We start from the raw sequence: 12785 nt of genomic DNA, 5'->3' as shown, positions 1-12785 counted from the left end.
ACCCCTACCCCCTGCCATTTAAGAAAGTTCTAATATCTTGTAAGTGGTCAAGATCCCCACCCCTAAACCATATATATTCTGGTTTGTCATGCTAAGATGGTTTGAATGATAAACAGGGTTAGTCCCCAGGGGTCATCCCCCACCCCCTGCCATTTGAGAAAGTTCTAATATCTTGTAAATGGTCGAGATCCCCACCACTAGACCATATATATTCCTGTTCGTCATGTCTCGAACATTTGAATGACGTATAGGATCAGTCCCCAATGTTCTAATATCTTGTAAGTGGTCAAGATCCCCACCCCTAAACCATATATATTCTGGTTTGTCATGCAAAGATGGTTTGAATGATAAACAGGGTTAGTCCCCAGAGGTCATCCCCCACCCCCTGCCATTTGAGAAAGTTCTAGTATCTTGTAAATGGTCGAGATCCCCACCCCTAAACCATATATATTCCTGTTCGTCATGTCTTGAACATTTGAATGACGTATAGGATCGGTCCCCAGGGGTTCCCCCCACCCCCTTTGTTCTAATATCTTGTAAATGGTCGAGATCCCCACCCCTAAACCATATATATTCCTGTTCGTCATGTCTTGAACATTTGAATGACTTATAGGGTCAGTCCCCAAGGGTTCTTGTAAGTGGCAAGATGATTTGAATGATATACAGGGTTAGTCCCCAGGCATCACTAATGCATATAACTTTACCAAACCAATTTTCACTGGACTTTGCCCAATGTCAGACGACCCTGGGAATTACGAATTATGGGAGCTTCGTTTGGGAGACTTCGTAACAGCATCCTGTTACAATCATTTCTTGTTTATAGTAGAATTACAATTTTGAAATTGGGTACCTAAAAATTAGGACAGTTTTATATGTTCTACTTTTCTGTTGATCTGTTTTTGGAGAAAGATCTTTATCACAAATTTTCATAATTTTGTTTAAAAAATATTGAATGTCCAGGACATCCTGTCAGTTGTAACTTGAGATTGTAATGAATGATTGTAGGCCAATAAATGTCTTTCACATATTAATTAATAAAGTAAGGGCTAACTTTTATTTTTATGCCCCCGCTGCAGTGCAGAGGACATTAAGTGTTACCCTTGTCTGTCTGTACTGTATGTACGTAGGTCCCAAAATTAGTTTCCGTTCTCTAACTTTAGCTTGCCTCAATTAAATGTTATGAAACTTATACACAATGCTTATTACCACAAAACTCAAATCATGTTCAAATTTAGGTGGCAACACTTTTACCATTCTTGAGTTTATATGTCCCTTTATAATGTTATATACAATTGGGGGCATCATCTGTGTCCCATGGACACATTCTCCATTTATTTTCATTAAAGATGTCAGATTTAAAGAATAAGTTGATGAAACAAAACAAGCTGCTGATCCCCAGCTTTCCACGTTTTGTACATGTACTTGCAATCAAATTATTCGTAGACTGTTTTGAAATTTTCACATTTCAATTTTAATAAAATAATAGAAAGAAATTGGCCCATTAATATCTACCCCTAAACCTACTGAAAAGTATAACTGGTCGGCTCGTAATAAAATAAGAAATCATTCTAGTGATTACGTAACATTCTCATTACACAAATCAATCATTGTAAAATGGTAACTCAAACAATCGCTGGGTTCTGCATTAAAATTGTTTTGAATGTAAAATCCAAGGGGGTGCAAAGTTTATGTTGCGTAAAAATTTCGTCATAGTATGCAAGACATAGGGATTACTCAGGGTTTTCATTAAGAGCCGGCAACCGGCGGAATGTCGCCGTTTCAAAAGACGGAAATCGCCGGTTCAAATGCTTAAACAAAAAATATTTTTGAAGAGAGTAAAATAAAAACAAAGTTTTATTAACCTTTTGTCTCATGCAGTTTTTAGTTTCATAGATTTTTCAAAAACGATGCCTTTTAAAACCGACAGGACCATTTTGTCTGACTGAAAGTAAACTTAAAATCGGCGTCAGTAAGACGTTTGCCTGCATTCAAATACGATGTTCAATCAATCGCTTGTCAATGGTAAAATCAAGAGGGATATCGAAATAAAAACGTATGTTATCAATCGATAACTCATGAGAAACCAAAAATTAAAAAGTTTTAGAAGGCAATTTTTTAAATTGAATGTCAATAAATAAAATGAAACTATATGAAATGAAAAACCAAAAGTAAATGATTTCTTTACCAGCCAAAAGACAAAATCATTGGAACCATTTACAGGTAAAACTTTTTATTTGAAGTTATTAAATTTCAAAGAAGCCTTAGAAGGTCTGTACAGTCTCATGTTTATATAAATGAGGCCTGCCAAGCCTTCTATGCCCTTTTTATAATGTAACAAGTATTCCATTAATTATTACCACCCTTTAACTCTTGGGGAGGGAAGGGGGGTTGAAAATAGTGCCTAGGCTAGGAGGGGTGCTGCCCATTTTTTTTTTTTACCTTTTCTTTCAGTTTGTAGTATATAGTTCCAGGTTTATTACTGCCCATTTGTTGTGGATAGGGCCATCAAAGAAGCCTATGATAGGAGGAAGGCTTCCCATTTTTTATTTATAGTTGTACCTTTCACCTCAAGTTTTACTGAAAAAGCAGGTAGGAGGGTAATTGCCAAGGCTAGGGAAAAGGCTCTCTTTATTTTTTTCAGTTATAATTTTCCCCTTGCTGATCATAAGCCCACTCGTTGAAAAAAGTACCAATGTTAGGATGGGTCCTGCCTCAGTTTGAATTTTTTTTACATTAACCTATCTCGAATGGAAGCCTTTGTTAAAAGTGCTGGCTAAGAAGGGGTGGACATTTTCCCACTTTGGCATGTATGTCCTTTCCCAGGTTTGCATGTTTTTATTGAAATATAGAACACATGTAAATAATATTTCTTTTCTGGATCAAAACTGAAATTGTCAGATTTTTCAGATGACATATATACACGTAGATCTTCACATAAATATGAGAAGATGTGGTATGAGTGCCAATGAGACAACTCTCCATTCCAAGTCACAATTTGTAAAAGTAAACCATTATAGGTCAAAGTAAGGCCTTCAACACGGATCTTGGTATTAATAGTTTATGCTGACCCTCCGTTGCTTTCTTACTTTTTGCGAAATCTGGCAATACAATAACAATTAAGATTATTTTTGATATATTTTTATTTGTCTTATTTTAATACGCAATATCACAAGACTGACCTTACAAGCTAAAAAAAGATAACATTCCTATGAAACCCCATTTTTTATGCACTTGTAAATAGTTTAAAAATGCCTCAGAGTGCACCATTTTCAATGTGAGGTCAAAAAAAATTTCGGGGGGGGGCAAGCCCCCCCTTACCCCCCCCCCCCCCCTTTTTGGTCAGCCACTTCAAATTAGTAAACAGCCTGTTCAATGTAAAGTTATTGAAAGCCCTGGATCATTACTATGTGGCAGCAGCGGCGTAAACTATTTGTATGAGGCTTTATATTTAGAAGGTAAAAGACCTGGATGCTTCATACCTTGTATGCAGATACCTTATGTTACAAAGTTTCTGTCTGTCATATGCTATTGTCCTCAACCTTATTTTCATGGTTCAGCGACTGCTAGAAAAAAAATTACAGTTTTTTTGTCATGTGAATTTCTCACTTATTATTAGCAATAGGTATATGGGTTCTTTGCAACGTCTACATGTCCATCAGACAGGGTTCACCTGACCTCAACCTCAATTCATGAATCAGAGATCAAGGTTAAAAACATGTGATTAGGTCCTTTTCTCAGATACTATAAGCAGTAGGTCAACTATGAAGTGTATGGAATGATTGTAAGGGGTACATGTTAGACTAGCAGGTTTCATCTGACCTTGACCTCATTTTCATGGTTCATTGGTCATTGTTAATTTTTTGTGTTTTGGTCTGTTTTTTCAAGTAATATAACAATAGGTCATCTATATTTGGTGTATGGAATGATTATAAGGTGTACATGTCTGTCAAGCCAGTGTCATCTGACCTTGACCTCATTTTCATGGTGCATTGGTCAATGTTAAGTTTTTGTGTTTTGGTCTGTTTTTCAAGTACTGTAAGTAATAGGTCAACTATATTTGGTTTATGGAATGATTGTAAGGTGTACATGTCTGTCTAGCTGGTGTCTCTGTCCTTGACCTCATTTTCATGGTTCATTGGTCAATGTTAAGTTTTTGTGTTTTGGTCTGTTTTTCATATACTCGTAGCAATAGGTCAACTATATTTGGTGTATAGAATGATTGAAAGGTGTACATCTCTGTCTTGCCAGTATCATCTGACCTTGACCTCATTTTCATGGTTCATTGGTCAACGTTAAGTTTTTGTGTTTTGGTCTGTTTTGCATGTTCACTCTTGTGTATACATGTACAAATTTTACCTATTTTGATTGCAACACAACTTACTTTGAAGTCAGTAGACTGGCATGTTTTACCGAGTTTGAAATTTTTTAGCAACTTAAATTGTTATTTCGTCGGCAAGATTATGCTCTTAAAAGAATCGGGCCATGCACCAGGTGCAGATGCTGCCATCACAACTAAGCTAATTGGTTCCTTATTTAAAATAATATCGTTATTTTGAGCTATGCTACAAAAGCTTGTTCACAGGAGTTACCACTTTAAAAGCTATCTGAATACCAAAAAGCCTAAAAAAATATACTGAACAACCATCAAAGTTTAGTCGATAATCAGGACTGCCCCTACACATGCAACTGTCAGTCCTAACAGATCTGTGGTGGTCAGGACCGACAGGACTGAAGTGTTCTGAGAATCTGTTAGATTTATTTATTTCCACATTCAGATTTGACATAGATTTTGAATTTCAGTTATTTGTCTATTCATTCTTAAATGAGATTTTCTTATATAACAGGTAAATGATATTAAAGTTATAAGAATTGACAACATGTTGAAAGAGATCAGTGAAACTTTACTGTGTGAGCTGCCAGAAAAGACACCATGGACTGTTGATGAATTTATGCAAAAAATGGAGGTATTTTTATTTATATTATATAAACAGGAATGAAAAGAGCATTTGGTTAATGTCAATGTAGCTTCAACCTAATGACTCACAAATCACATAAAGACATCTAGAGGTAAACATTCAGTCTAGATGTGCAGTTATTATCATACCTGAAAAATTGGATACCTTATTGAACATTTTTCGTCCTTGCATAATCCATGTCCCATTTATTATTCATCGAGCTCCACATCAATACAGTAAAAAATGGCAAAAAAATCAAATCAAGAAAAATGTAATCAACTTCAGGTCACTGTATAGCAAAATCAATAAGGCTATAATAAACAGCCACAGAATAACAAAAAAGGAAACTTTTAAAAGAGAAAACCAACTGATTTATGCAATTTACCCACACAAAAAATATTGCATACAGCTACCAACAACAACCACTATACTACAGGCTTAAGACTGACCCATTAAAGAATGTGGTGGGTTAAATTATTTTGTGAGCATTCAACCCTCCCTGTAACATGGTGCAAGTGCCACATAAGAACAAACTGTAATAAAAATAGTGGTAAAGTCCTTTGCATTGCCATATTATAGTGATATTTTCATTAAATTAAGTATTAATACAGAGGGAACTTGGATATAGCATTTTGCTTACCTTTTTAATTACCGTCTCCAGGAAGTTCCCTTTATCCAATCATGATTGAAATCATAATTTCTGCAGCCCTAATCTTTTACTAATTGGTATGATTGGTATCTAGGATGCTAGCCAATCATTGTTCTTGATTCTTTAAAATTGTCCAATCAGATTGTTAATTGCAGTCTTTGTTTTACCACAAGCGCGCTCTTGATCACTTTTGAATTTGCAAAGCGTATGCAGGCTGCTTTTCATATTCCAGTTACAATTCAATTTTATTTATCACTGGAATTATTTAAACTTTAAAAGCTAAACGTTTTTTAAACATGTTTGTTTAAAATATGACGTCTGAACGTGCATATGTTCGTGCAGAACAACAAATTAGAAACATTCTAAATATTCCGGAATGGTATATTTTCTCAAATGCTGAAATTCGCTATGTGGCCAGAGAACTTAAGAATTGTAGAGGAAATTTAACTAGCTTTTATTGGACATTACGAATGGATTGTGCAGCGCAATGCAACGGGTGCCTATTTTGCGGAGAAATTTTCAAATTGTGTGAAATTCACAACAAATATTCCAGACAGGCGTGAGCGTAAAGGATTTTATATTGCCTTTAAATTTACACTTTGAACACTTTCATCGTTAATAAACTGTAACAATGTTTGAATCAGAAACCGAGGAGATCGGAAACCCGATGATAGAGCTATCGGACATTGACCGGGTCAAAAAGTGGGCGGCCAGCAAAAAAGTAAATGAACATTCGGCGGCGGAGTTAATCAGGCTAGGATATGATTCGATAGAGGCCCTTTCTTGTCTCCTGCCTGAAGATTTGACAAAGTCTAAGATCCCCATCGGGCAACAACGGCTACTGCTGCGTGCAGTAAGATCTACGTTTCCAGCGGAGTGCGGGAGCGAATCTAACATGGCGGCGGAGGAACAACTTCCGGCATCTTCACCTGCAGCTCAACTTAACGCATGCGCAACATTGACGACAGATGGCGGTGCAGTTCAAACCGGAAGTGGAGATTTATATGTGCAAGCTATAACGAAACAGCTTCAACAACAACAAGCGTTACCATTAGGAGATAATCTGAACACCAGCAAGACAAACCAAGGACAATCAACAGTGCATCCTGAAGGTATTCAAGAATTTGACTGTGTTTCTAACATTATTTCGTGGAAGGACCCACAAATATTTTTAAAATCTTCCTTTAATGATGTAACTATAAATTTTTATGACATAACTGATTTCGTAAATGTACATATGTCAGGTACTGGTTTTTCAGAGGAAAAACTTATTTCAGATGCTTCCGGGGGTCAGCTTATTTTCAAATCTGGTCCAGTTAAGCCAAAACTTGAGTCCCTGAGTTTGTGTCAATGGTCTAGTGCGAATTTATCTATTATGTACAAACTGTTGTCCTCTGGCGATTTGTCACAGGCTCAATTACTTGATTACCTATCATATACTGCAAGAATTTACAATCTTGTTGCAACTTGTGACATGGTCTCTGTCTTCTTTTTTGACAGAGAATATAGGCAGCTGCAGAAACAGCACAAGTTTCGTTGGGGTACAGATGTTCCACATTTACATTCCATATATATACGTCCAAAGGGTTTTGTAAAGCCTCAGACAGGAGGCTCCAAATTTCAGACCACTGGCTCAAGACCTGGGGTTAAACATGAGATTACATATGCTTCCCATACATCAGGTGGGAGGGAAATATGCAAAAGGTTTAACAGCAGGAAGGGATGTTTTATGTCAAATTGTAGGTTTGAGCATGTTTGCGCGGTACCAGGCTGTGCTAATAAGCATCCTGCTCATTCTCACTCTAACTCTATGCATGGCAATCCAAAAAACGGGGTATAATGGTAAAGCCTACACGTGACCTAATCCTGTCTGCCTGGTCCAACGAATTACAAAATGATTTTGATAAAAAATTTCTTCTTCAAGGAATTGAGTTTGGCTTTGACATTATTGATGCTACTGATATCCCTTTAAATATTCAAGCAAAAAATCATCCCTCTGCTAGTCCGTCTGGCCCTCTTTATAGTAAAGCGCATACACAAGTTTTGATTGAAATTGAGAATGGTAACTATATTTTTGCAGATGAAACACCCAAAATTATTAGTCCCATGGGTGTTATACCTAAGCCGGGGGGCGGTATACGGCTCATACATGATTGTAGTAGACCTGAAGGTTCTGCCGTCAATGACTTTGCGGGTGACCCATCTAAACAAATTTTTCAAACTTTAGATGATGCAACAAAACTTGTAACAGCCAACTGCTATATGGCAAAAGTGGATTTGAAATCGGCTTATAGGTCCGTTCAAATAAGTAAAACAAGCCAGCAGGTGACAGGTTTTAGATGGACTTTCCCTGATGGTAGAGAATTTATCCTTTTTGATCGTAAACTCCCTTTTGGTTCAAAATTGGCACCTGGTATTTTTCATCGTTTGTCCCAGGCTGTAAGAAGGATGATGTCACGTAAGGGCTTTACCATTGTAGCTTACTTAGATGATTTTTTCATATGCGAGCAGACTAAATCTAAATGCAAAGAAGCTTTGAATGTGCTTATCACTTTGCTGCGTTATTTAGGTTTTGCGATAAACTGGTCTAAAGTGGTTGATCCCTGTCAGCAAATCACTTTTCTTGGCGTAGAAATTGATTCTACTACTATGGAAGTCAGACTTCCAAGCGATAAATTGGCGGTTTTAAAAGCAGAGCTGCATGCATTCACAAAGCGTTCCCATGCTTCTAAAAAGCAACTGCAATCCCTAGCGGGGAAATTAAACTGGGCGTCAGCGGTAATTCGTGGCGGAAGAGTTTTTCTTCGACGAATTATTAACTGCATTATGCGTATTAAGCGGGATTGGCATAAAGCGCGTCTTAAGGGCGATATTGCGCAAGATATTCTCTGGTGGGATAACTTTATTTCATCTTTTAATGGGAAATCACTGATTTTAGATCTATATCCAGTCACATCAGTAGCTACAGATGCATGTCGTTCTGGGGCTGGTGGTTTTTTTGATAATGATTGGTTTTATGTAAATTGGCAATGTGATTTCCCTTTTGCAAAAAATTTGCACATTAATGAGCTGGAAGCGCTTTCTGTTGTGTTTGCTGCTAGACGTTGGGCGAAAGCATGGCAGAATAAGCGTGTTTTAATTTTTTGTGACAATGCGACAACGGTTAGTTGTTTAAACAAGTGCTCTTCAAGGAATGCTACCTTAATGTCTTATTTAAGAGAGCTGTTTTGGTTGTCAGCTACTTGCAACTTTCACATAAAAGCTGTGCACATTGCAGGCAAATCAAATGTCATGGCTGACATGATTTCGCGTTTGCATGATACTTCTATGAGTATAAGGTTCATGCGCTTTTATTTACCCAATCCTCTGTTTGTGCACCACATTGAATCCCACATGTCTAGTCACTCCCTCCTTTTTCTTTTAAATAGGCTCACAGGGCTCCAAAGAGATGACGGCATTGGATGATATTGTTCTGGACTTCAGATGCCATGCCTATGCAGAGTCAACCAAAAAGACTTACATGACTTATTTAAAGTCCTTTGTGGCATTTTGTAATTTAGTTGGTATTCCAGTGGTTCCCCTAAGTCAAGAGAATTTAGCAAGATATATTGCCCACCTGTCTCGTCGACTGAAGTATAATTCCTTGTGCAATTATTTATCCATAATCAGAATTTTGCATCTTGAGGCAGGGTATAGCTCCCCAATTGACACTCATTTAGTTTTGAATGTGTTGAAAGGTGCACGTAGAGTGTTGGGGGATGTCAACACAGCTAAGTTGCCAATTACCCCCAAGATTTTGTTTAAAATTTTTGCCGTTATATCCTTTAACGATACTAAAGATGTGGCGTTTTGGGCAGCTTGCCTTGTGGCTTTCTTTTCCTTTTTCAGGAAGTCTAATTTGCTGACACCATCTGTGAATGATTTTGACCCTGATCGCCATTTAAGCAGACATAATGTTTTTTTTCAGAAAGATGGTGTCCTATTGCGCATTTCCAAATCTAAGACCATCCAGTTTGCAGAACGTTGTTTAGATATTCCACTTCCTGCTATAAAAAATTCTCCTTTATGCCCCTCACAGGCTTTATTATTAAATTTTAAAATGGTACCAGCTGTCAAAACCCCTACTCCGGCCTTTTTATATCGACATGGGGAAGATACTATCCCCTTAACCTATGCAGTGTTTTTGGCTAGGCTAAAAACTGTCCTATCAGTTATTGGTTTTGACGCCTCGCTTTATTCTGGACATAGTTTTCGTAGAGGAGGTGCCACGTTTGCTTTTCAGTGTGGTGTTCCAGGGGAACTAATTCAGTCTCAGGGAGACTGGAAAAGTGATGCATATAAGGGTTATTTGGACCCCTCTCCTTCCTACAGATTGCATGTTATGAAAACTTTTGCTAATGCACTTAAACTTTCTATTTAACATATCACTACTTTATTCCTACATTGTACCTGGTTTGGGCAAGTGTTTGGAGTACCACAGACTTATCAGTGAATTGATATTTGCGAAACAATTAACTTTTTATGATTCTTTCATTGTTCATTGGCATTGTTTATTATATAATGAAAGAAATTAATAAAACTGTGGTTAGTTTGCCCAAACCAGTATTTTGTCTCATTTCAACTTATATTTGTTTATCTGGTCCAGCCTGTGCATAACGGTTAAGGTACGAGATTCTGTTTGGCTTCAGTAAACATGAGCTCTTCAGGGTCTGGTCTTACATCCAATTGTGTTATGGGCATGGACCAGAGTATAGCCTTTGCCTGCTGGATGCATATCACATACACACATTCATTACATGTAATTCTCTCAGAAACCCATGAGGAGGTGGGTGGGACCAGTACAAGTGTATCTGGATTAATGTGATATTTTCATTAAATTAAGTATTAATACAGAGGGAACTTGGATATAGCATTTTGCTTACTTATTTAATTACCGTCTCCAGGAAGTTCCCTTTATCCAATCATGATTGAAATCATAATTTCTGCAGCCCTAATCTTTTACTAATTGGTATGATTGGTATCTAGGATGCTAGCCAATCATTGTTCTTGAGTCTTTAAAATTGTCCAATCAGATTGTTAATTGCAGTCTTTGTTTTACCACAAGCGCGCTCTTGATCACTTTTGAATTTGCAAAGCGTATGCAGGCTGCTTTTCATATTCCAGTTACAATTCAATTTTACTCCCACCCGCCACATCCCTCGCAATACTTGTATGTATGTTGATTTCGTTTTTCATGACTATATGTTTTCATTATATGTGGCACCTATTTGTAGATTTTGTTTTTGTTTTTGTTTTTTTTTTTTTATTTGTGTATTGATAGTTTAGTTTCCATTGTCATATTGATAACCACAGTTGTTTGCCTTTAGCTTCTTGTATGGAGTACCACAGACTTATCAGTGAATTGATATTTGCGAAACAATTAACTTTTTATGATTCTTTCATTGTTCATTGGCATTGTTTATTATATAATGAAAGAAATTAATAAAACTGTGGTTAGTTTGCCCAAACCAGTATTTTGTCTCATTTCAACTTATATTTGTTTATCTGGTCCAGCCTGTGCATAACGGTTAAGGTACGAGATTCTGTTTGGCTTCAGTAAACATGAGCTCTTCAGGGTCTGGTCTTACATCCAATTGTGTTATGGGCATGGACCAGAGTATAGCCTTTGCCTGCTGGATGCATATCACATACACACATTCATTACATGTAATTCTCTCAGAAACCCATGAGGAGGTGGGTGGGACCAGTACAAGTGTATCTGGATTAATCATGTATTCACTAGCTGTCTAAAGACAGATTTAAGATTTTGCAGTTGAAATAGCTACTGGTATTGTTTTTCCATGAACATGCAGCCTTTTATAACACTTCAGTAGATAATGAATTCTTCTGAAGGTGTCCTTTTATATATACATAGTAAAATTACAATGAAGCTGTGCCAAATCATGAAAGACCATTTCTGGACAAAAAGCAAAAAAATATTTTACCGACCATATGACTGTGTTGACAATTGCACATTTCCTCAAGTTAGACCAAAAACAGTTTGCCACTTTTGGACGACCATGGATAGTAACAACCCACATAAACAGACCTGCCAACCATTACCATATTAGCAGATTAATTATGATTTTTCACCCTAAATTTTGCTGTTGGGTGTCGAATGCTCAGTTTACGACTTTAAATGAAATCCTTATTTGTTTTCCTTTCCTGGCCCAAAGATGTCCAACCTTTAGTTTATTTTAACATCAGGTTATTTAAAGTTTTTATTTATCAACGATTTATGAAATCATTTGAAAGATTAAGATTGCTGTTTGGTCTCCAAAATGGTACAATTGTTACAGAAGTTATCTCAAGCGATGAAGACTCTATGATGATACTCAAGATAGTAGTACCACTGATAAATTTGTGAGACATATAGTTATGGTGTCTTGTAACTTTATTAAATGAATCAACCTGAAATTGGCCAGAGTTCATACCCGTTGATTTTGGGTCTTCTCTGTGGCTTGTGGACTTGGACCCCCCCCCCCCCTTTCTGCTTATTACACTTTTCTATTTTTTTTCTGAAACAGCCCCAATTTGTTGAACAGGAATTATCGAAGGGGAATTGACAGTACTGCACTGATAGAATCAGTGCACAGTGAAATAAATTTTGTTAACCATCCACTGTTACTTTTATCCCTATGATACCAACAAAATGTGATTGAAACTGTTATAAACTATTGTATTGTTTCATCTGTTTGTTATTAAGGTGTATTGTGGAGCTATGACATCTGAAATCAACAAAATGAGCCAGGTAATAGAAGATGCAGTGAAAGAACTAATTCGTATATTTCTTCAAAGAGCTCAAATGGATCAAAATTCTATACAGTCAGGACAAACATCAGAAGGTAGAAATTAAACTTTACATAAAAACAAATATAACTGTCAAAGTAACAATTTTTGGAGTATATTGATTTTAACAGTCCCTAGTGCTTATCATATTTTTATGTCAACATATTTATTATAATATTGCCTGTGTACAATTGAAATGTGAATATGGACTATTTACCCCAAATGTCACACAATTTACTTCATATAGAGACAATACCTGAAATGGATGGGAGGCACTCAAGTTAATAAAATACTGGTGGTTACATTTGCATTAGAAGAATAAAGAATTAGAAGTAAAATAAAAAAAATTATTT

At 36.6% G+C, this 12785-nt stretch overlaps 1 protein-coding gene across 1 annotated transcript in view; it reads left to right on the top strand.

Annotated features, from left to right (window-relative positions):
• The window catches only part of LOC127701706 (dynein axonemal heavy chain 8-like), a 166696-nt gene that overhangs the window by 40922 nt on the left and 112989 nt on the right, over positions 1-12785 (top strand). Inside the window, exons 19-20 of the mRNA XM_052205709.1 lie at positions 4845-4964; positions 12350-12488. Of these exons, the coding sequence (XP_052061669.1) occupies positions 4845-4964; positions 12350-12488 (259 nt within the window). The remainder of the gene's footprint in view (positions 1-4844; positions 4965-12349; positions 12489-12785) is intronic.

The sequence above is a fragment of the Mytilus californianus genome, unplaced genomic scaffold (assembly GCF_021869535.1).
Source record: "Mytilus californianus isolate M0D057914Y unplaced genomic scaffold, xbMytCali1.0.p SCAF_5, whole genome shotgun sequence".
NCBI lineage: Eukaryota > Metazoa > Mollusca > Bivalvia > Mytilida > Mytilidae > Mytilus > Mytilus californianus.
Note: the sequence above shows the minus strand (reverse complement) of the source record. Positions and strands in the feature narration are given on the sequence as shown.